Genomic DNA, 21,111 nt, shown 5'->3' with positions numbered 1-21,111 from the left:
TTATTTTTTATTATAATTTTTTCTCCTTATAGAAAATATGAGAATTATAAAAAAAAACAAAAAACAAAAAAAACCTCTTTTCATAGCCCATAATTCTATTCCCCAGAAGGCCTGGGTTTGAATCTAAGCTCTGGAATTTTTTTTTTTTTTAAGACAGAGTCTCATTATGTCGCCCTCAGTAGAGTGCCCTGGCATCACAGCTCACAGTAACCTCAAAATCTGGGGCTTAAGGAATTCTCTTGCCTCAGCCTCCCAAGTAGCTGGGACTACAGGTGCCTGCCTGGCATATTTTTTTGTTGCAGTAGTCATTGTTTAGCTGGCCCAAGCTGGGTTCGAACACGCCAGTCTTGGTGCACTGTGCTATGGGCACCGAGCCTAAGCTCTGGAGTTTACCATCTGTATGGCTGTGAATAAATCATTTAACCACTAATAATATTTATCTCCTTCAGGTAACTTATCTATATAACAGCAACAGTATGTGAAAACTGTTATTACATACACAATTTTTAATCCAGCTATTTTTTCACCTTAAAGCATGAAGTAAAACTCTGGATATAAAGCATATCACACACTTATATACATCTAAATGTACTTTTCAACATGCCCTTGGACATAAGGCAATCAGAAGTTTCCCACATATGGGACTTGGAACAAATATTCAAAGACACCAAGGAAGTCGATGGGGCTTGGGTAGCGCGTGGAAGTGAGGTACCACAGGCACTGAGGAAGGTGTGAGAAAAGGCACAAAGAGCAAGCATGTGCCTCTAGGCAGCAGTAGCAGGGCCAGGGAAAGTGAAGAGATAGGCTGGAAAGAGAGTTTGAAAAGCTTGGTAAATCATATTTAAAGGATTTTTTTCCCATAACAGACACGAAAAAAGGGTTAGTAGACCTTGTTTGCTCTGGCATCCCAGAATCTAGCAGTGTTTGCCACAAAGAGAAATGCTTGAGATTTTTGTAATGAATGTCTCTTAGGAAGCCACAAATGCCTCCTGGGTATCCAAGGGTGCCCCACATGGTGGGAATGATGCTGTGAGGGAGAGAATCCAGAAGGAAAATTTAAAAGGTTACGGGTCTGGGCAAATATTCTTAGAGGTTCCATAATCTAACTTTATTTTTTCAAAATGTTACTGGTGATTATGTCGTGAATTCTCAGGCATGACTTTAGGTCCTAGAGGATCTAAGGACTGGCTTCAGGGAGCCTGTATAACCCTCCCACCAAATGAGCCCAGAATTAATGTACATTTATTTCAAGAGAGGATCCACAACTCCATCAGATTCTCAAAGGGGCTGCAACAACAGAAAGGTTAAGCACCCAGGATGGAGGAGCAAATGGAGACGTGTCAGATGTGAGAGAGGGACAACTGCCTGGGAGAGGTGGGGAGGAGATCCAGAGGGCAGAGGAAGAAATCGCTTTCCTCAACATTACCTTTTCTTGAGCTGGAATTCATGGCTGCCTGTGTGAGAATATGAGTGGGTACTAGGTGCTGGGGGGTAAGGGGTGGCTGATGAAGTCCCATGCTCCCAAAGCAATTGTACATGATTTTATTTATTTTATTTATTTTGTAGAGACAGAGTCTCACTTTATGGCCCTCGGTAGAGTGCCATGGCCTCACACAACTCACAGCAACCTCCAACTCCTGGGCTTAAGCGATACTCTTGCCTCAGCCTCCCGAGTAGCTGGGACTACAGGCGCCCACCACAACGCCGGGCTATTTTTTGGTTGCAGTTTGGCCAGGGCCGGGTTTGAACCTGCCACCCTTGGTATATGGGGCTGGCACCTTACCTTACCGACTGAGCCACAGGCGTCACCCTGTACATGATTTTATTATCAGTTCTGCATCACCATGCTACCCTTAAATACTTATCTGTTTACCTCATTTCAGGGTGAGGACAGAATTCCTGGCCCTACTCTTAATAAAAACAATCACTAAGGCCTGGCACAGAGCTCTTAGTCTGACAACTAAGTCTGACAGGTCTTGGCAACTAATGACAGTGGGATTTTGCAGTTTCCAACCATTCCTTGCAAGACCAGTAAGGGAGATGGGAGATGATCCAAAGAGAACAGAGAATTTCTAATAAGGGTGGCCAATCCTCCCTTATTAAAAATTATAAAGGAAACAGTAGGCTGTGATTTATTTTGAGGGCTAGAATTGAACTGGAGAGAGAACTGTTCTTAGCTGGGGAAGGATCTGATCTGTCTAGGAAGTGATCGGTGCAGATCAGAGGTCCAGAACCTGGGTGCTCATTTGTGGAAACCCAGATCTGGAGATGAAATACAAGTACAAATGTAAAAAGTCTTAACACATACACAAAAGCATGTTATGTAAAACTTGGTTTGCTCATATAAATAAAACGTTTGGTGGGTGGCACCTGTGGCTCAAAGGGGTAGGGTGCCAGCCCCATATGCCAGAGGTGGCAGGTTCAAACCCAGCCCTGGCCAAAAACTGCAAAAATAAATAAATAAATAAAAATAAAATAAAATAAAAACATCTTTAAAAAAAAAAAGAAAATATCACTTCTAAAAAAAAAAAATGTTTGGTATACTCACTTAAATACAAACAAGTAAGTTAGGGCATTCTGGGGGCACCGATGGACACTGAATCCAGCCAATGTAGATTAAGTGTCCCGGTTTGATGAAACATGCACATACAGACTCTTATGCTCAGCCCCTCTCCAGCTTTGATCACTCACAATTTGGGCTGCGGACTTTACCTGACTGCAGTGATTCATAACCTTCCCTGTACATTATAATCACATTCAGTTTCAAAAAATACTGAGGCCTAGGAATGGAAATTTTAAAAAATGTCCTAGGTGATTCTACCATGAAACCAAGGTTTAATGCCACTGCTTTACTGCAAACTTAGGTAACTGATCCCCAAACCTAGCTTAGCGTTACAATCAGCTGGGTAGCTTTTCTGAACTACCTATGAAGGGAAATCTTTAACCAGGAAATCACAATCGCCTATGACTCATTCAAGTATGAGGATGAATACACAAGGATAAAACGGTTTAACTGTCTTTAAAGGTCATAAATCCCAGGTACTATTATCTTTCATGAGAGTACACTTTAGTCTCTTGGTGGGTCACCGTCAGTTATCTTAAATCTTTAGCCTGCTGTTCTGAACCTCCTTATCATGCAGAGATTAACTCGATCTTAAACTCAGCTGACGCACCAAGTGTTAACTCTTGGTTCTCTCCACTCCCAGACAAGGGGGCAGGAATAGTGAGTGTTAGGGTCAGTGAGGGCATGAGTATTTGATTCTGCTTTGGAATCCTTTTGATTTCTTATATTTGTAAGTCTATGATTTAGAGTGAAACTGCGGAAGGAAGTTACATATACTTCCCCCCCCTTTGAAGGGAAGAGGAAATTAATAAGCTTTCTTGTGTACGCCTCAGTGAATGAAATGCTCTGTAAATTATTTTTTTACTTTTATTATTATTTTTTTTAGAGACAACAGACTCATTTTGTTGCCCTTGGTAGAGAGCGGTGGCATCACAGGCTCACAGCAACCTCCAGCTCTTGGGCTTAAGCGATTCTTTTGCCTCAGTCTCCTGAGTAGCTGGGATTACAGGTGGCCGCCACAATGCCCAGCTATTTTTTTTTTATTAAATCATAGCTGTGTACATTAATGCGATCATGGGGCACCATACACTGGTTTTATAGACCGTTTGACACATTTTCATCACACTGGTTAACGTGACCTTCCTGGCATTTTCTCCGGCTATTTTTTTGTTGCAGTTTGGCCAGGCTGGGTCCAAATCCGCCATCCTTGGTATATGGGGCTGGTGCCCTACTCACTGAGCCACAGGCGCTGCTCATGTTCTGTAAATTAGAGAGCACTGTGACTACTAGTCTTGCAGAAATAAGACAATAAACACATTGGACTTCTGTGTGAGAAGTGGACCGGTCTATCACCAGGGTCAACTTTTATAATAAATGTTCTTGCATGTTCAGAGGCACTGAATGGAGAGTCAGACCCAGAAATCAGGAGGCCCCAATTTCAGTCTTACGTTTGTTCCTTTCTGGTCCCTGTACCTAGTGAATTCTCAGGCATGACTTTAGCCCTAGAGAATCTATGGACTGGCTTCAGGAAGCCTGTATGACCTTCCCACCAAAAGAGCCCAGAATTAATGTACATTTGTTTCACGAGAGGTCCACAACTCCATCAGATTCTCAAAGGGGCTGCAACACAGGCACATCACAAAACCTGTCCCCTCAGCTTCCTCACCTGAAAATGGGGCTATATAGTCCTTTCTCAGCCTCCCCCACAGTATGGGGGGATTATAGGTAATTAGGTGAATAGCATGGCAGCATAAAAAGAACCTGGATTTGGATATAAGCTCTGTCCCTTGTTACCTGGCCTTACACTAAACAACAACTCTCAGGTAAATGGGCAAACACCTCTTTCAGTGTTACAAGGATTAAGGTAATGACTATGTGAAAGCATGAGGTAAGAGCCAGGTATCATGATTTGGTACACGAAAGTACACAATAAAGAATAAAAAGCTCTATATAAATAACAAGGCAATACTATTAGTTAACTCTTCCTAGTGCAGAGTCTTGTAATAAGTCCTTTTTGCAGGAGTAAAAGCTCAATGGTACAAAGATATCTTACCTTAGCCACTTTCTTCATTCTTCTACAAGTTTTCATATTCCAAATACCTCTGAACTTCTCATAAAAACCAAATTCAGACCTAAGGAATCCCATTCCCCCTCCTCCCTCTCCCTTTGTTTCCCTCTTTGGTCCTCTCAGAATTAGACGAGCTCCCACATTTCTTCTAAATACCATCCAGAATGTGAGAATGAAACCCAAACTGAGACCCCTGGCTGAGCTTGAGCAGAATGAGAGCAGAGACAACTTGGGCATGCCTCTAGGCAAGCTTTATTCTTTGACTCCTCTATCCAGGAAGGGGGCTGTTGGCTGCATCACACCCAAATGGAATGTGACAGAAACTGGGGGATTGAGTTGTTTGGAGAATTGTTGATCATAGCTGGTGTGTGGTGACTCCATCAATCCTTGAGTGCTTGGCCATTCAGGCTGAGGAATGGTCAGAATGGACTTATCCGAGATCCCCAGAGCTTTACAGTATTAACGTTTGGGAGGTATAGACAATGAGGAAAAAGGCCATTTCGTACTTTTGTCTATTTTAGGACCAGTAGACAGTTAATTGGTTTTTCTTTTTCTGTTTCAATTGGCTTTTTAAAAATTACCTAGGGAAGAGGAAACTTATAATGTTCATAGGTGAGCTGTTGTTGAATTGCTACCCCAAATGGTTTCATCTTAACTGGTCGCTGAAAATACGAGAATACAGGGTTCAAAGCTCCACACCCCTAACTGGCAGATAACCTCTACCTGTTGCTCAAGCATTACCAGAGTTTTAAAAAACAAAAGTAAGCAAAATAGACCTTTCCTCAAATAGGAACTTTATCACTTAGCTTCGTATGACCCATTCCTAAGAAAGCTACATTCCATTTCAGAAAACTAAACAGCTCATAGTACAGTTAAAGTCCTTGCCTTTAGGTGCTTAGTTTTCATCTTCTTTAAATCAGCCTTTGAAATGCTTGTCTTGTGTTTTGTGCTGCATTCCCCAAAACTATTAACTTTTAATGACACAGGCCTTGTTTTCACAAAGGAGGAAGAAAACAGCAAAGAGGCATCTAATTTGGGGAGCACTAAGTCATGACCAATGCCGGAGGTCTTCCTTTTCCTTTACTTGTTATTCAACAAGATGGGTTCTGTGGTGTCGCATGAGGTGTGAGTTAGAAATGAAAGCTGCACCACACTTCTCACACTCATAGGGCTTCTCCCCCGTGTGGGTTCTCTGGTGCACGGTGAGGCTGGACCTCTGCCTGAAGGCCTTGCCACACTCATTACATGTGTAAGGTTTTTCCCCATTATGGATTCTCTGATGAATAAGTAGGTATGAGCTACATGTGAAGGCCTTCCCACACTCATTACACACATACGGAAGATCTCCACTGTGAATTCTCTGGTGGACAATAAGGCAAGAGAGCTGACTGAAGGCTTTCCCACATTCGCTGCAGTCGTAGGGTTTCTCTGCAGTATGAATTCGCTGGTGCACAATAAGGTGTGAAAAACAACTAAAGGCTTTCCCACACTCTTTACACTCATATGGCTTCTCACCAGTATGGCTTCGCTGATGTACAATAAGATTTGCACTCTGGGTAAAGGCCTTGCCACAATCATTGCAGGCAAAGGGCTTCTCCCCAGTGTGGATCCTCTGGTGGACAATGAGGTTTGAGCTCCGGGTAAATGTTTTCCCACACTCGTTACATTCATAGCATTTTTCTGTAATGTGGACTTTCTGGTGCCGAGCAAGCTGTGAGCTATAACTAAAGGCTTTCTCACATTCACTGCACTTAAAGGTTTTTTCTAAGGAGTGGATTTTTTGATGTACAGTCAGATTTGAACTCTGAGTGAAGGCTTTCCCACATTTTGAACAAACATAAGGTTTCTGTCCGGTGTGGATTCTCTGATGAACAACAAGGTTTGCACTCTGAATGAAGGCCTTCCCACACTCATGACATTCAAAGGGTTTCTCCCCAGTGTGGATTCGCTGATGCACAACAAGGTTTGCACTCTGACTAAAGCCCTTCCCACACACGCTACACATAAAGGGCTTTTGCCCAGGCTGTATTTTCTGATTTTTAACAGTGCCAGAATTAAGGTTACATTTTGCCCCAGATTTCTTACATTTCTGATCTTCCTCTTCTTTGAAGCTTTCAGGTAAGTGATAGTCATTCACTGTGACTTGTCTGAAATCTTTCTTTTCCTTCTTTATTTTCTGCCTCTTTAACATGCTTCCTTTTTCACAGGCTTCTCCTAACTTGGGTCCTTGAAGGTCAGTTTTCTGGATTCTTCCTGATATTATGAGGGGTTTTTTGGCTTCATCACATATCTCAGTTTTTGGAACCAGTAATTGTAAGTTCTTGGTTTCAGCACCTGAATAACAACAACAAAACCCCCCAGAAAATGCAAATGTTAGACTTCTCCAGTCTAGAAAAAGAATAGGATCAGGTTTGAAAAAGTTAGGAAGTACATCTTGTAAGTACATCTTGAAAAGGTCAGGAAGTACATCTTATCATACAAAAGAATCCCATTGTGTTACTTCTCCTTTGTAGGTTCCTCTTGGGGGTTTGCCCCCAATCCCACCCCACCAACTTGGAGTGGATGAGCTGATTTGTGGTTTTTCCAGCACTTCGTTTACCTCTATGAGACACCTGACCCATCCTTATGCCATGAAGGCCTGATCTCGAGATGGCACTCCCCCTGGTTATCTGATGACTGACCTCACAGTTAAAACCAGCCTCTCCACAGGCTTGCTTTCGTACCCTAACTACTTCGAGTGGACTTAGATTTGCTTATATCCCACGAGTTAGTCGGAGAGATTCCTTACCTGTAAACAAATATCTACTAACCTAGGCTTCTGTGTCGAAGGATGCTAGATACCAAAGAAAAGATAAGCCTGGACTGAAAAGGTCCCACTCGATACCAAGACAGCTACAGTAGCCAAAAGCACGCAAAACACTGAGAGGCTGCACAGTCACAGAGGGGAAGAATATGGATTCCGGAGGGAGGCAGACTGGTTTCAAATCCCACTAATTGGCTAGATGACTCTGGGCTAGTTACTTTTAACTCCTCAGTGCCTCAGTTTCCTAATTGTTAAGACAGGGATAATAGTAATATTTTCCTTATAAAGGCTGTGAGCAGATTAACAGCATTATTCTACGTCAACTGTTCAGAACAGTGCATGGAACACCGTAAGAGCTCTGAGCATGTGCTGTGACTTTCATCCTGACTAATGGTGCTACGGGGGGGCAGAAGAAAAGATGAACCTTTAGGGTAAGGAAATTACTTTGGTAACAGACAGCTACACTAGGTAAGATTAAGGAAAAAACTGAACACAGTAAATTCTGACCCTAGTGTGAAAGGAAAACACTTAGCATCCTGTCAAGGACAGCTTACTTTACTGAATTAGGGCATAGCCTGTTCGCCAATGCCAAAAAACATAAGAATTCCAAAATATCCTGATGTTTTAAAGACTTTGATTAGTCTCCACATGTTATACACTGCCTTAGAGCCCTAATGACATCAAAAAGGGGACCTGCTGTCAATAACATCACAGCTCTTTACATCTGTCTTCTCCTCACCCCGACTACCTTTGACCTTGGAATGTGCACCTGTGCATCCCAGTGTTGGCAGAGTCAGCCCTTAATAAAGTACTGGTGAATTACTGAGCTCAGGGAAAACTACTCAGATAAGAAAGTAAAATGGGAGTGGGCAGCAAGCCTATAGAAGGAGGTATTTTCAAAGTGACGTAGCTTAAGACATGAACAGAGGAGCTGGGAGACACAGGTCATGCTGCAACACAGAGGGGGAATCCACTATCCATGGGAGGAAAAATCCTACTGGCACAGGCCAAGGCAACTTCTCCAACAAATGACATGCTTCAGATGGGACATGGATGTCAGGGTGGTGCAAAGTTAGTACATCAGGGGCAGAAAAATAGCCTGGCTTGATTGCCTGGTAGTCTGATTGCTAAAGTAATCTAAAATTCCATCATAATCATTTAGATAAGATGGAGAGTATCAGAGAAAAGCCCAGGTGCTAAATATTCAACCTGTGGCCCCTGGGCAGCATGTTGATTTTGTGAGGACTTTTTTGGCTTATCTGTGGTATTGGCTATGATGAAAATTGCAAACATACCTTTTTTTTTGCTTATCAGCTTTTGTTAGTGTTTGTGTATTTAATTGTGGCCCCAAATAATTCTTCCAATGTGCAGCAAAGAGAAAGAAAAAGGTTAGAACCCCTGCACAGAGCCACAAATGTGACAACAAAAGAAATCTAAAATGCTAAACTTTTTCTGATTATTTCTATTCCTACTGTTCCAATGCCTCTTTTTATTAAACTATTGTTTTTCTCCCTGTGCTTTAATTGTTCTTGTATCTTTTCCTCTTCTTTTTGTTTCTTATTATTTCCTGCTACCTCTTTCTATTATACCTTTTCATCTTTTCCTTTCCTGGTTTTTACTGTTTGTTTTTTTTTTTAATTTTGTGGAGAAATATTCTGTATGCTCCTGTACGCTCCCGTACATAGCATCACATCTCTGCTTTTCTTTTGCACATTGCTCTTCTCTTTTCTCTACTATTCTTCATCACTTATATCTTGCTTTATTATTATTTTTTTCTCTTCTAATGTCTGTGTCCCTGCTTTTTTCACTGTCTTCTCCTTTGCTTTAATGCCCTGTCACTGAAAACAAGGCCTGCCATCCTGCCAACCAGCATTTCCCGACAGGAACCCATGAACACTGTAGTTCACAGTGTACTATCTCCCTTTCCTTCACTCCTATCCTCCTTACTGGGGGATTTAGAATGTTAGAAAGACATGACAGCACTCTGGGAGGAAGATGGACTAAGCTCAGGAGTGCAAGCCCAGCCTGAGCAAGAGTGAGACCTTGTCTCTACTAAAAATAGAAGAACTAGCTGGGCGTTGTGTCAGGTGCCTGTAGTCCCATCTATTCAGGAGGCTGAGGCAGAAGGATTACTTGAGCCCAGGAGTTTGACATTGCTGTGAGCTACAATGATGCTCTGGCACTCTACTCAGGGTGACAGAGTGAGACTCTGTCTCAAAAAAAAAAAGAAAGACAATGGCCAATGGAAACTACTAAACTGATTAGTGCCAATAATGGAAATAACTCCTTATATTTGATAATGTCTAATGTCAAAACCAGTACAGAACCAGGTATAACCGTAGCCTAGAAGGTTTTAATGCAGGTGAGGTGTGGTGGCTCACACCTGTAATCCCAGCACTCTGGGAGGCCAACGTAGCCAGATCGTCTAACCTCACAAGTTCGAGACCAGCCTAAGTTAGAGTGAGACCCCCCACCTCTAAAAAATAGCTGGGCTTTGTGGGTGCTCGTTAATTCCAGCTACTTGAGAGGCTGAGGCAAGAGAATTGCTTGAGCCCAGAAATCTGAGGTTGTTTTGAGCTATGATGCCACAGCACTCTACCAGAGTTTGAGACTCTGTCTCAAAAAAAAAAAAAAAAAAGAGGGCGGCGCCTGTGGCTCAGTGAGTAGGGCGCCGGCCCCATATGCCGAGGGTGGCGGGTTCAAACCCAGCCCCAGCCAAACTGCAACAAAAAAATAGCCGGGCGTTGTGGCGGGCGCCTGTAGTCCCAGCTGCTCGGGAGGCTGAGGCAAGAGAATCGCGTAAGCCCAAGAGTTAGAGGTTGCTGTGAGCCGTGTGACGCCACGGCTCTCTACCGGAGGGTGGTACAGTGAGACTCTGTCTCTACAAAAAAAAAAAAAAGAGAGAGGGCGGCGCCTGTGGCTCAAGGAGTAGGGCGCGGGTCCCATATGCCGGAGGTGGCAGGTTCAAACCCAGCCCTGGCCAGAAAAAAAAAAAACCACAAAAAAAAAAAAGAGAGAATAGAAGGTTTTAATTCAAATGGTTACATAATAATTCATCAGAGGGATGATGAAAGACCTATGGTCTTGGCAAGTGCCTGGGATCTAAGAAAAGAGAAGTAAGGATTATTCTGTGTGCTCAAGTTTAAATTTCCTTGGGTGAAAAGATTAACTAGCTAGCCAATAACTCAAGACCCATAAACTTAGCTTATTTGAAATGGTATTTTTTTTTTTTGAGACAGAGTCTCACTTATTAACCCTCGGTAGAGTGCTATGGTATCACAGCTCACAGCAACCTCCAAATCCTTGGGCTTAGGCGGTTCTCTTGCCTCAGCCTCCCATGGAGCTGGGATTACAAGCGCCCGACACGACGCCCGGCTTTCCTTTTCTTTTGATTATGTAGTATTACTGCAACTCTAGAAAAAGAAAGTAAAAAATAAGTACAGAAATACTGTAGAAAAAGTAAAATAAGTACAGAAATACTGAAAAAGTAAAAACAAGTACTGAAAAAGTAAAGTACAGAAATACTGAAAAATAAACTAAAAACTAATTTGTGATCAATTTGAACATAGAGTAATAATTTTCTTTCTTTTTTTTTTGGCTGGGGCCGGGTTTGAACCCACCACCTCCAGTATGTGGAGCCGGTGGCCTACTCCTTTGAGCCACAGGCGCCACCCCCAGAGTAATAATTTTCTACTTTTTTTTTTTTTAATTATTATTATTTTTTTTTTTGTAGAGACAGAATCTCACTGTACCGCCCTCGGGTAGAATGCCATGGCATCACACGGCTCACAGCAACCTCTAACTCCTGGGCTTACGCGATTCTCCTGCCTCAGCCTCCCGAGCAGCTGGGACTACAGGCGTCCGCCACAACGCCTGGCTGTTTTTTTGTTAGTTTGGCCGGGGCTGGGTTTGAACCCGCCACCCTCGGCATATGGGGCTGGCACCCTTCTCACTGAGCCACAGGCGCCGCCCCAGAGTAATAATTTTCAAATCAATATTTTCCCCTTTTTGTTTTTAGAGACAGAGTCTCACTCTGTTGCCCAGGCTAAAGTACAGAGGCATCATAATGACTCACAGCAACCTCAAATTACTGGGCTCAAACGATCCTCCTGCCTCAGCCTCCTGAGTAGCTGGGATTACAGATGTGTGCCACCAGGCCTGCCTAATTATTTCATTATTTAAAAAAGAAGAGATCTAGGGCGGCGCCTGTGGCTCAGTGAGCAGGGCGCCGGCCCCATATGCCAAGGGTGGCGGGTTCAAACCCAGCCCCGGCCAAACTGCAACAAAAATATAGCTGGGCGTTGTGGCGGGCGCCTGTAGTCCCAGCTACTCGGGAGGCTGAGGCAGGAGAACCGCCTAAGCCCAGGAGTTGGAGGTTGCTGTGAGCTGTGTGACGCCACGGCGCTCTACCGAGGGCAATAAAGTAAAACTCTGTCTCTAAAAAAAAAAAAAAAAAAAAAAAAAAAAACAAAATAAAAAAGAAGAGATCTGAAATGTTGTGTGAGCCTGCTATCTTAGCTGGTGACTACATTCAGAGATAAGAAAGGTAATTTGATTTATTAAACATATAATTTCAATTCATCAGATTTACAAAAACCGTGTTTATCAAAATTTTATTTATAAGATTTCTAAGTCTGCCTAGTTTGGTGTTTGAAATGTTTTACATAACTAGATATATTAAATTTGCAATTATATTTATTTTTGAGACAGAGTCTTACTCTGTCCTTCTGGGTAGAGTGATGTGGTGTGGTGTGATCACAGCGCACAGCAACTTCAGTCTCTTGGGCTCAACCAGTCTTCATGTCTCAGCCTCCAGAGTAGCTGGGATTACAGACACCTGCCACAATGGCTGGCCAGTTTTTTCTATTTATAGTAAAGATGGGGTCTCACTCTTTCTCAGGGTGGTCTTGGACTCCTGAGCTCAAGAAATCCTTCCTCCTTGGCCTCTCAGAGTGCTAGGATTATAGGTGTGAGCCACCGTCCCTGTCCTGCAATTGTTTTATCTAATAAAATTTGCTATCTAGGTAGAGCTAAATATTTACAAAATTTAACCAAATATGAATTAAAGAAATAAAAATGTTCTTACTTTCATAAAAATATTTTTAGCTACATGGATGAAATACAATTTATGCTTAAAGGCTTAAAAATTGGTTTTTAAATGAACAAACTTTTACTAAATCCAACATTAATTAAAATACAGGAAACTGTTTTTCTTTTTTTTTGAGACAGAGTCTCAAGCTGTCGCCCTGGGTAAAGTGCCATGGCGTCACAGCTCACAGCAACCTCCAACACTGGCTCAAGCAATCCTCTAACCTCATTTTTTCTATTTTTAGTAGAGACGAGGTCTTGCTTTTGCTCAGTCTGGTCTTGAACTCCTGAGCTCAAGCAATCCACCAGCCTTGGCCTCCCAGAGGGCTAGGATTACAGGCATGAGCCACCTTGCCTGGCCTATTTTTTTGTTTTAATTAGGCCCAGTAGAGGTTCAAACTCATTGCCTCCCGTTTACAGGGCTGGTACTCTAACTTCTGAGCTAGGGCAGTCAGCTTAAAATATAGGAAACTAGAGTTAAAACTTCCTCAGATATTAACAAGCAAGTAATACATCACTATTTCCAAATCACTTTCATGTATATTATATGATAGTGCCATTAAAATGAAACTTCTCCAATTGTGTGTAAGCTAAAAATAAAAAAAGGGACAAAGCTGTGACTTATTCACTTCTGTACCTCCAACACCTACCACACTGCCTGGCACACAGGAAACAGGACACCACGCTCAGCGCCTGTGGCTCAAGCGGCTAAGGCACCAGCCACATATACCTGAGCTGGCGGGTTCAAATCCAGCCCAGGCCTGCCAAACAACAATGACACCTGCAACCAAAAATAGCAAGGCGTTGTAGCTGGGACCTGTAGTCCCAGCTACTTGGGAGGCGGAGACAAGAGAATCTCTTGAGCCCAGGAGTTAGAGGTTGCTGTGAGTGTGATGCCACAGCACTCTACCCAGGGTGACAGCATGAGGCTCTATCTCAAAAAAAAAAAAAAAAAAGGAAACAGGACACCAATAAATCCTGTACTCACTGGATGAATGCACCCAGTTTATAAAACAAGAGAGATCCACAGAGAGAAAGGACTTATCAAGATCACAGTTATCCAAGCCAGGGCAAGCAACCACTCCTCTCACTCCCAGAGCTCAGTGTTCCTGCCATCACCTGCTGTTATGGAAATGGCTGCTGCACAGTAAATCTTGGGGATGGGGTGGGGCCGGGAGAAACAAGGTCTTGAGGTAAGAGGCAAAGTAGGAAATGCAGGTCCTTCCTGAAGGAGGGGTTCAGCTGCTGAGATAAAGACTGTGAATGGCTAATAAAGTGAGGAGACAGAAAAGAAGTAACTCAAAGGGAATAATATACCAGAGGGAATGGAACGGAAAGCAGAAAGTGGGGCACAGACCTGCTGGGAGTTTAAAATTAAAGACAAGACAAGAAAATGAAAGCTGGATATCCCGACCTTCTCCATAACACTGGTTTAAGAAAGTGACTTGAGGGCGGCACCTGTGGCTCAGTGAGTAGGGCGCCGGCCCCATATGCCGAGGGTGGCGGGTTCAAACCCAGCCCCGGCCAAAACTGCAACAACAAAAAAATAGCCGGGCGTTGTGGCGGGCACCTGTAGTCCCAGCTGCTTGGGAGGCTGAGGCAAGAGAATCGCGTAAGCCCGAGAGTTAGAGGTTGCTGTGAGCCGTGTGACGCCACGGCACTCTACCCAAGGGCGGTACAGTGAGACTCTGTCTCTACCAAAAAAAAAAAAAAAAAGAAAGTGACTTAATCCTCAAATGCCTAAGGAATTGGCTAGGGAGAAGAGTGGTTTCAAAATATTGACACAGACCTGTGTCAGGCATACTAAATAGAAGGGGCCCTGGCAGCCATCCAGAGAATTGCGTCTACAGCATGGACACCATGGCTACCACATTTTTTTTTTTTTTTTTTGATACAGTCTTATTATATCACCCTCGGTAGAATACCCTGGCGTCACAACTCACAGCAACCTCAAACTCTTGGGCTAAAGAGATTTTCTTGCTACTGAAGGCGGTAAAGTGAGACTCTGTCTCTACAAACAAAATAAATAAATAAATTAAATTTAAAAAAAAAAAAAAAAGAGATTCTCTTGCCTCAGCCTCCTGTGTAGGTGGGACTACAGGTGCCTACCACAACACCCAGTTATTTTTTTGTTGCAAATGTCATTGTTGTTTAGCAGGCCCAGGCTGGGTTCGAACCCATCAGCCTCAGTGTATGGGTGTACGTGGCTGGTGCTCTAACCACTGAGCTACAGGCGCTGAGCCAGGCTACCACTTGACTCAGTTGCGTGTTTATTCTCCACAACAAACTTCTGCCACCACTAATCAAGACATTTAGAACATATTACCCTTCCCTGAGCCCCAGCTTAAAGAGAACCAGGTGATAAGCGATAGTTTCACTAAGACCTAATTTTGAACAAAATTATAGTTGACATAGCTATTCAAAATCTAGAACAGCGGTTCTCAACCTGTGGGTCACAACCCACAGGAACTGTATTAAAGGGCTGCGGCATTAGGAAGGTTGAGAACCACTGCTCTAGAATTTGCCATAAGATCTATGAAAACAGGCTTGGCGCCTGTGGCTCAAGTGGCTAAGGCACCAGCCACATACATCTGAGCTGGCAGGTTCGAATCCAGCCCAGGACTGCCAAACAACGATGACTGCAACCAAAAAACAGCTGGGCGTTGTGGCGGGTGCCTGTAGTCTCAGCTACTTGGGAGGTGGAGGCAGGAGAATCGCTAGAGCCCAGGAGCTGGAAGTTGCTGTGAGCTGTGATACCACTGCACTCTACCCAGAGCGACAGCTTGAGGCTCTGTCTCAAAAAAAAAAATCTATGAAAACAGAATATCTCCAAGGCATTTCATCAAAATCACCACAAAAGTTGACCCTTCTTACCTTAGGTATCTTTTTTTTGTGTGTGTGAGACAGAGTCTCACTATGTCACTCTCTACAGTAGAGTACTGTGGCATCACAGCTCACAGCAACCTCTAACTCTTAGGCTTAACCAATTCTCTTGCCTCAGCCTCCCGAGTAGCTGGGACTACAGGCACCACCACAATGCCTGGCTATTGTTGTTGTTGTTATTGTTTAGCAGGCCTGAGCCGAGTTCGGACCTGTCAGCCCTGGAGCATGTGGCCAGCACCCTAACCACTGAGCTATGGGTGCCGAGCCTAGATAACTTTTTTTGAAAGCTCACTAAAGTAGGACAGCCACAAAGTATATGAAGAGAACATGTATCTACTTGTGTGTTCAGACATGAAACTCACTAAAAATAAATATGACTAAGAAGCGAATTTTGAATACATCTATGTTCATCTGGTGTCTTGAGCCTTTGTACCAAATAAGCCATTTCCCATGATAACTGCATAGGTGTCTCTCAGCAATCCCCTATCCAGCTCTCCCTGACAATACCTCGATCCTCTGTATGATACTCTGTGTTGCTCAAGCTAAGAGACCAGATACCCACCAGTCTCTAAAAAGATTCTGAGAAACCCTAAAGGTCAGATTCTGAACCAGGGAGTTGAACCTTACCTAGAAAGTTCATGTTCCCCTGAGTGTCCAGTATCTCGCTCTTGGCCAGAGTCCCTGGTAATGAGTAGCTGCCAAGGGGTGAAGCAGCAGGTGCCTCCTGTGTTGCTTTCAGGACTACAGCCATGTCCCAGAACATGTTCTGACCCTAGAGACAAGTAGGCACATGCTTATGAGAAGACTGGTGGTGGGAGTTGATGTAATTACAGCTTTGAAGATGAGAACACAGCTATCTATTCCTAGAGTCCTCAAGACATGTTTTTTTTTTTTTTTTTGTAGAGACAGAGTCTCACTGTACTGCCCTTGGTAGAGTGCCGTGGTGTCACATGGCTCACAGCAACCTCTAACTCTTGGGCTTACGTGATCCTCTTGCCTCAGCCTCCTGAGCAGCTGGGACTACAGGCACGCGCCACAACGCCCGGCTATTTTTCTGTTGCAGTTTGGCCGGGGCTGGGTCCGAACCCGCCACCCTTGGCATATGGGGCCGGCGCCCTACTCACTGAGCCATAGGCGCCGCCCCTCAAGACATGTTTTAAAGATGGAATAGGAAGCCAGGATCTCTCCCAACCCCTAAGTTGAGCTAGCAAGGAAGCAAGCCTGCCACCACCTGCCCTATCACTTAGATCACTTCACTGCTCACTCCAGAATCCAAACCTAACCTGCCAGTGAGTACAAGCCAAAAGGAGAGAACACATGGGAGACTTTTCAGAGTACACTTTTCTGGGGCCTAATGACCAAAGAAATACAGTTCTGATCATTTTATTACAGGTCGAGTCTGGGGAACCTCTGTCCTTATTGGACCAGGGACAGCAGGGGGTGTGTTTGAAAACATTAAGAACACAGCACAGTAGATAGCTTCACTACTGAAAGTGTGGTCTACAGATCAGCAGTACATGCATCATCTGGGAATTTGTGAGAACTTCAAAAGTCTCACACCATTCCCAGAGACCTCCTCAATCAGAACCAGCATTTTCACAAGAACCCCCAGGCAATTCCTATGGACATTAAAGTTTAAGAAGCACTAATTAGAGTTGTCAAACCCTGACTAGAATCACCTGAAGTTTTTTCTTTTTTTGCAGTTTTGGCCCCGGGCGGGTTTGACCCGCCACCTCTGGTATGTGGGGCCAGTGCCCTACTCCTTTGAGCCACAGGCACCTCCCCTGAAGTTTTTAGAAATGCAGATACTCAGGTACCACCCCCAGATTCTGATTTAATTAGCATAGAGTATAGCAGGACATTAACATTTTATAAAAAGCTCTCCAGGTTCTGTGTAGCAAAGTGTGAGAACAACTGGTTTACAGAAAGTACTGAATGTCACATGGATCGGGAGGGAATGTTTCTATATTACATTACAAAGTATTAAAGGACAGAGCCCTGACTAGGAAGTAAAGACTCCAGGTGTGGAAACAGAGGGGCAGAGGACTCTCTTTAACTACTTGAGGTCATTAGATCTCCTCCCTCTTTCTGCCCAGGCTACCACTTACCTTTTCCTCCTCTTCTGATACATCAAGGCCTGTCTGAAGACCCTCTCCTGGGATGCAGACTGTGATGTTCTGAGCATAAACTTGTTGGCTGGATGTCTGACCTAGGAAATCTTCCTCTTCTTCCTCCTTTTTCACCTTCACTGGGTCCCAAGGGGCTAGGGCCATGGCTTCTTTCAATTCTGTAGTCATCTTCTAGGCTCAGCAGAGGAACTCTTATAGCTGGAGGCTGCCCAGCAAAGGTCAAGCCCCATCTAATCTTTAAGTTTCAAAAACTTCTTCTGGAGTTTCTTCCCAGGACCAAACTGAGTCTTGGAAGACCAAACTTTTTATCTACTGAGAAATCAGAAAAGGTTGTTAGCACCAAGCAGAAATTTGCCTGGATACCACTTAGCCCACTGGCCAATTTCAACAATGCCTGGCCAGCAGCAACTATAGCACAAAAAATGCTCTCCTCCCTCATAGGTTGGGAGGGGTTGGACTATAAATACAATAGAACCTCCACAGTTGACCATCTCCCTACATCAATCATCTCCTTAAGTTGACCTAATTTTCACAGACCAGACACGCACCACATGTCACATGTACTTATCAGTAGAGTAGGCCTATTCCTTATGTTGACCACCTCCATATGTTGACAGTTTGTTACAGTCCCTTGAGTGGTTAACTTACAGAGGTTCAACTGTATGTAATTTCTTCCCATAATAATTACATTCCAAACAACTTTATATACATTCAGTGATTATTTTTCTCACTAAAATTTAACATTTTTTATCTTAAAAACTTAAAAAATACAGAAAATGATTAAGAAAAATAACCCCAGTCAAATTTTAAAGAGATAACTACTATACATTGTAAAAGTTAACAAAGAATAGAACCTCTGTAAGTTAATCACCCAAGGGATACAAACATGTGGTATATGGTACATGTCGGGTCTAAGAAAATCAGGTCAGGGCAGCGCCTGTGGCTCAAGGGGTAGGGCGCCGGCCCCATATACCAAGGGTGGCATGTTCAAACCTGGCCCCGGCCAAACTGCAACAAAAAACAGCCGGGCGTTGTGGTGGGCGCCTGTAGTCCCTTCTACTTGGGAGGCTGAGGCAAGAGAATCGCCTAAGCCCAGGAGTTGGAGGTTGCTGTGAGGTGTGATGCCACTGCAATCTACTGAGGGTGATAAAGTGAGACTCTGTCTCTACTACAAAAAAAAAAAAAAAATTAGCCAGGCATACACCTGTAGTCCAAGCTGCTCTGGAGCCTGAGGCAGGACTGCTTGAGTCCAGGAGTTGGAGGATGCAGTGAGCTACAATTGTGCTACTGCACTCCAGTGAATAACAGCTGAGTTTCTGTCTGTGACTGGGCGTGGTGGCTCATGCCTGTAATCCTAACACTCTGGGAGGCTGAGGACTGCTTGAGCTCATGGGTTCGAGACCAGCCTGAGCCAGATTGAGACCTAGTCTCTAAAAATAGCCAGGTGTTGTGGCAGGCACCTATAGTCCCAGCTACTCAGGAAGCTGAGGCAAGATAATCGTTGGAGCCCAAGAATTTGAGGTTGCTGTGAGCTATGACACCATGGCACTGTACCTACCAAGGGTGACAAAGTGAGACTCTGTCTCCTAAAAAAAGAACCAAAACCTAAAACTAAATAAATAATAAATTATTTACATTATCATTTACTTAACCATACCCAATTTACGAACCACTGCTTTAGTAAAAGGACCTTTTCTTGTTTCCAGTTCATTTTCTATTTTTTTTTTTTCTCTGTAGAGACAGTCTCACTCTATCACCCTTGGCAGAGTATTGTGGCGTCACACAGATCACAGCAACCTCCAACTTCTGGGCTTAGGCGATTCTCTTGTCTCAGCCTCCAGAGCAGCTGGGACTACAGGTGCCCGCCACAATGCTCTGCTATTTTTTTTGTTGTTGTTGTTGTTTGGCCAGGGCCAGGTTTGAACCCTCCACCCTTGGTATATGGGGCCGGTGCCCTACCCACTGAGCCATAGGCACTGCCCCCCCGTTTATTTTCTTAATAATACTGTAATTGTTTAAATTTTTTTCCTGTGCAAATATATTTTCTTCTGATGAATTACTGGTTCAAGAAATGTTACGGACACGATTGTAAGAGGGACTTTACCTAACAAATGCAATCAGTGTAGCCTGGTTTCTTGTACACTCATTGAATCCTCAACAATAAAAAAAAAGAAAGAAAAAACACTACAGTTTAAAAAAAAAATTAAATTATGGTTGAAATGTATTGTCAAATTACTTTCCAAAAGCATTACACCAACCCACACTCCCAATAACTAACAATAACCCTTTATCATAGCTAAACCAGCAAGATGTTTTCTTTTTAATTTCTGAATGAAATGAATGAAATAGGTGAAAGTCTTACTACTTTGGTTGATTATGAAGAGACTGACGTTTTTCTTTCTATTCCCCTTTGGATGTTGTATTAGACAAAGGTGATAAATGTCGTTAAATCTGCTTTTGCAGCTGTTGAAGCGATCATATTCTCTTCCCAGTGTTCACTTACTGCCAAGTTATTGTATACACTGAATTTGAGTAAAGCAGTACTTCCATTCCTGCGACAAATCTTAAATCTGGAGGATTATTCTTTCCATGACTGGTTAAAGACTAGTTCCACCTTTTGCATACGTGAGATTGTCTACTGCGAGTATTGTCATCGGACCTCTGAGTAGATTCAGATGGATTTCCAGCCCCAGAAGGTACCGAATCTTCTATCAAAAGCTTCCCTTTCACAATGTCCAGTCTCTATTTCCAAATGTGGCAGTCCATCCTCTCCACCTAGGCCCCTCGCGGCCCTGTGCCCGGGATATGCCTGACCCCAGGGCCTGTCTGCGTTCATCCCTCCCAAGCCAGTCCCCCGGTACGCGGTAGCTGGGATTCCAAGGTGGCAGGGCACCGAGCCACCCCGAGACAGAGCTGGTGCGCCTGAGGGAAAGATGCAGCGGGCCGCCGCTCCAGGGATATCCCCTCCTCCCCCGACATGCGCGCCCACCCCCTCCGCGTCCGCTGACCGTGCACCGCTGAAAAGCCCGGCCGGAGCGCAGCAGCCCCGCGGCAGGAGGCTCCCAGACTGTGACCCCACTCCTACCGGCGCGAGAACAATGACCGGACAGGAAGTGCCTCGGGATGGGCTTCCGGCTCCCCAAGTCTCCAGGCCGGCCTCTCTAGGAATCTCGGAGGCGCTTTCTTCTCGATGGATGTCCAAAATCATCAGGGACAGGAATGCGACCCAAGCGCGCAGGAAGAGTGCGCAGCGAGAGGTCTGAGCCTCAGGAAGGGGCCCGTCCCTGGGCTGCGCAGGGACACCAAGGCCAGGCGCGCGCTCGGGGGCCTACGCTACAACGCATTCGTCTGTATACGAAGCCCACATAATTTCTCCCCAAACGTTTTATTTCGAAAAAATATCAAACGGTACAGAAAAGTTGAAAAAATGGCACATCGAATACCTGTTGTCCTCCATCTGGATTCAACTACTAATATTTTGCTGTGTTTGCCTTATTTCTCTGTACATACATAAAAACATTTTTTAAAAGTTGTAAACATCATAACACTTCGTTCCATATACTTCAACATGCATCCC

The 21,111-nt window shown here is 44.0% G+C and overlaps 1 protein-coding gene across 3 annotated transcripts; it reads right to left on the bottom strand.

Moving 5' to 3' along the window:
• Positions 1-4,862: 4,862 nt before the first annotated feature.
• Positions 4,863-20,659, bottom strand: ZNF35 (zinc finger protein 35). Of its 3 annotated transcripts, none has more exons than XM_053599417.1 (4): positions 20,543-20,659; positions 17,514-17,843; positions 16,033-16,177; positions 4,863-6,965 (listed from the first exon to the last, which is right to left on the bottom strand). In XM_053599417.1, exons 2-4 carry the CDS (start codon positions 17,700-17,702, stop codon positions 5,719-5,721), a joined length of 1,581 nt encoding a protein of 526 aa, XP_053455392.1. In that variant the 5' UTR covers positions 17,703-17,843; positions 20,543-20,659; the 3' UTR covers positions 4,863-5,718. The 3 variants fall into 3 exon arrangements, with proteins under 3 accessions (XP_053455392.1, XP_053455393.1, XP_053455394.1); XM_053599418.1 differs by having other exon boundaries at positions 17,514-17,846; positions 20,543-20,628; XM_053599419.1 differs by lacking the exon at positions 20,543-20,659 and adding an exon at positions 19,897-20,530 and having other exon boundaries at positions 17,514-17,846.
• Between the last annotated feature and the right edge of the window lie 452 nt (positions 20,660-21,111).

This window comes from Nycticebus coucang, chromosome 8, assembly GCF_027406575.1.
Source record: "Nycticebus coucang isolate mNycCou1 chromosome 8, mNycCou1.pri, whole genome shotgun sequence".
NCBI classification, from domain to species: domain Eukaryota; kingdom Metazoa; phylum Chordata; class Mammalia; order Primates; family Lorisidae; genus Nycticebus; species Nycticebus coucang.
This window is presented reverse-complemented; position numbering and strand designations above follow the sequence as displayed.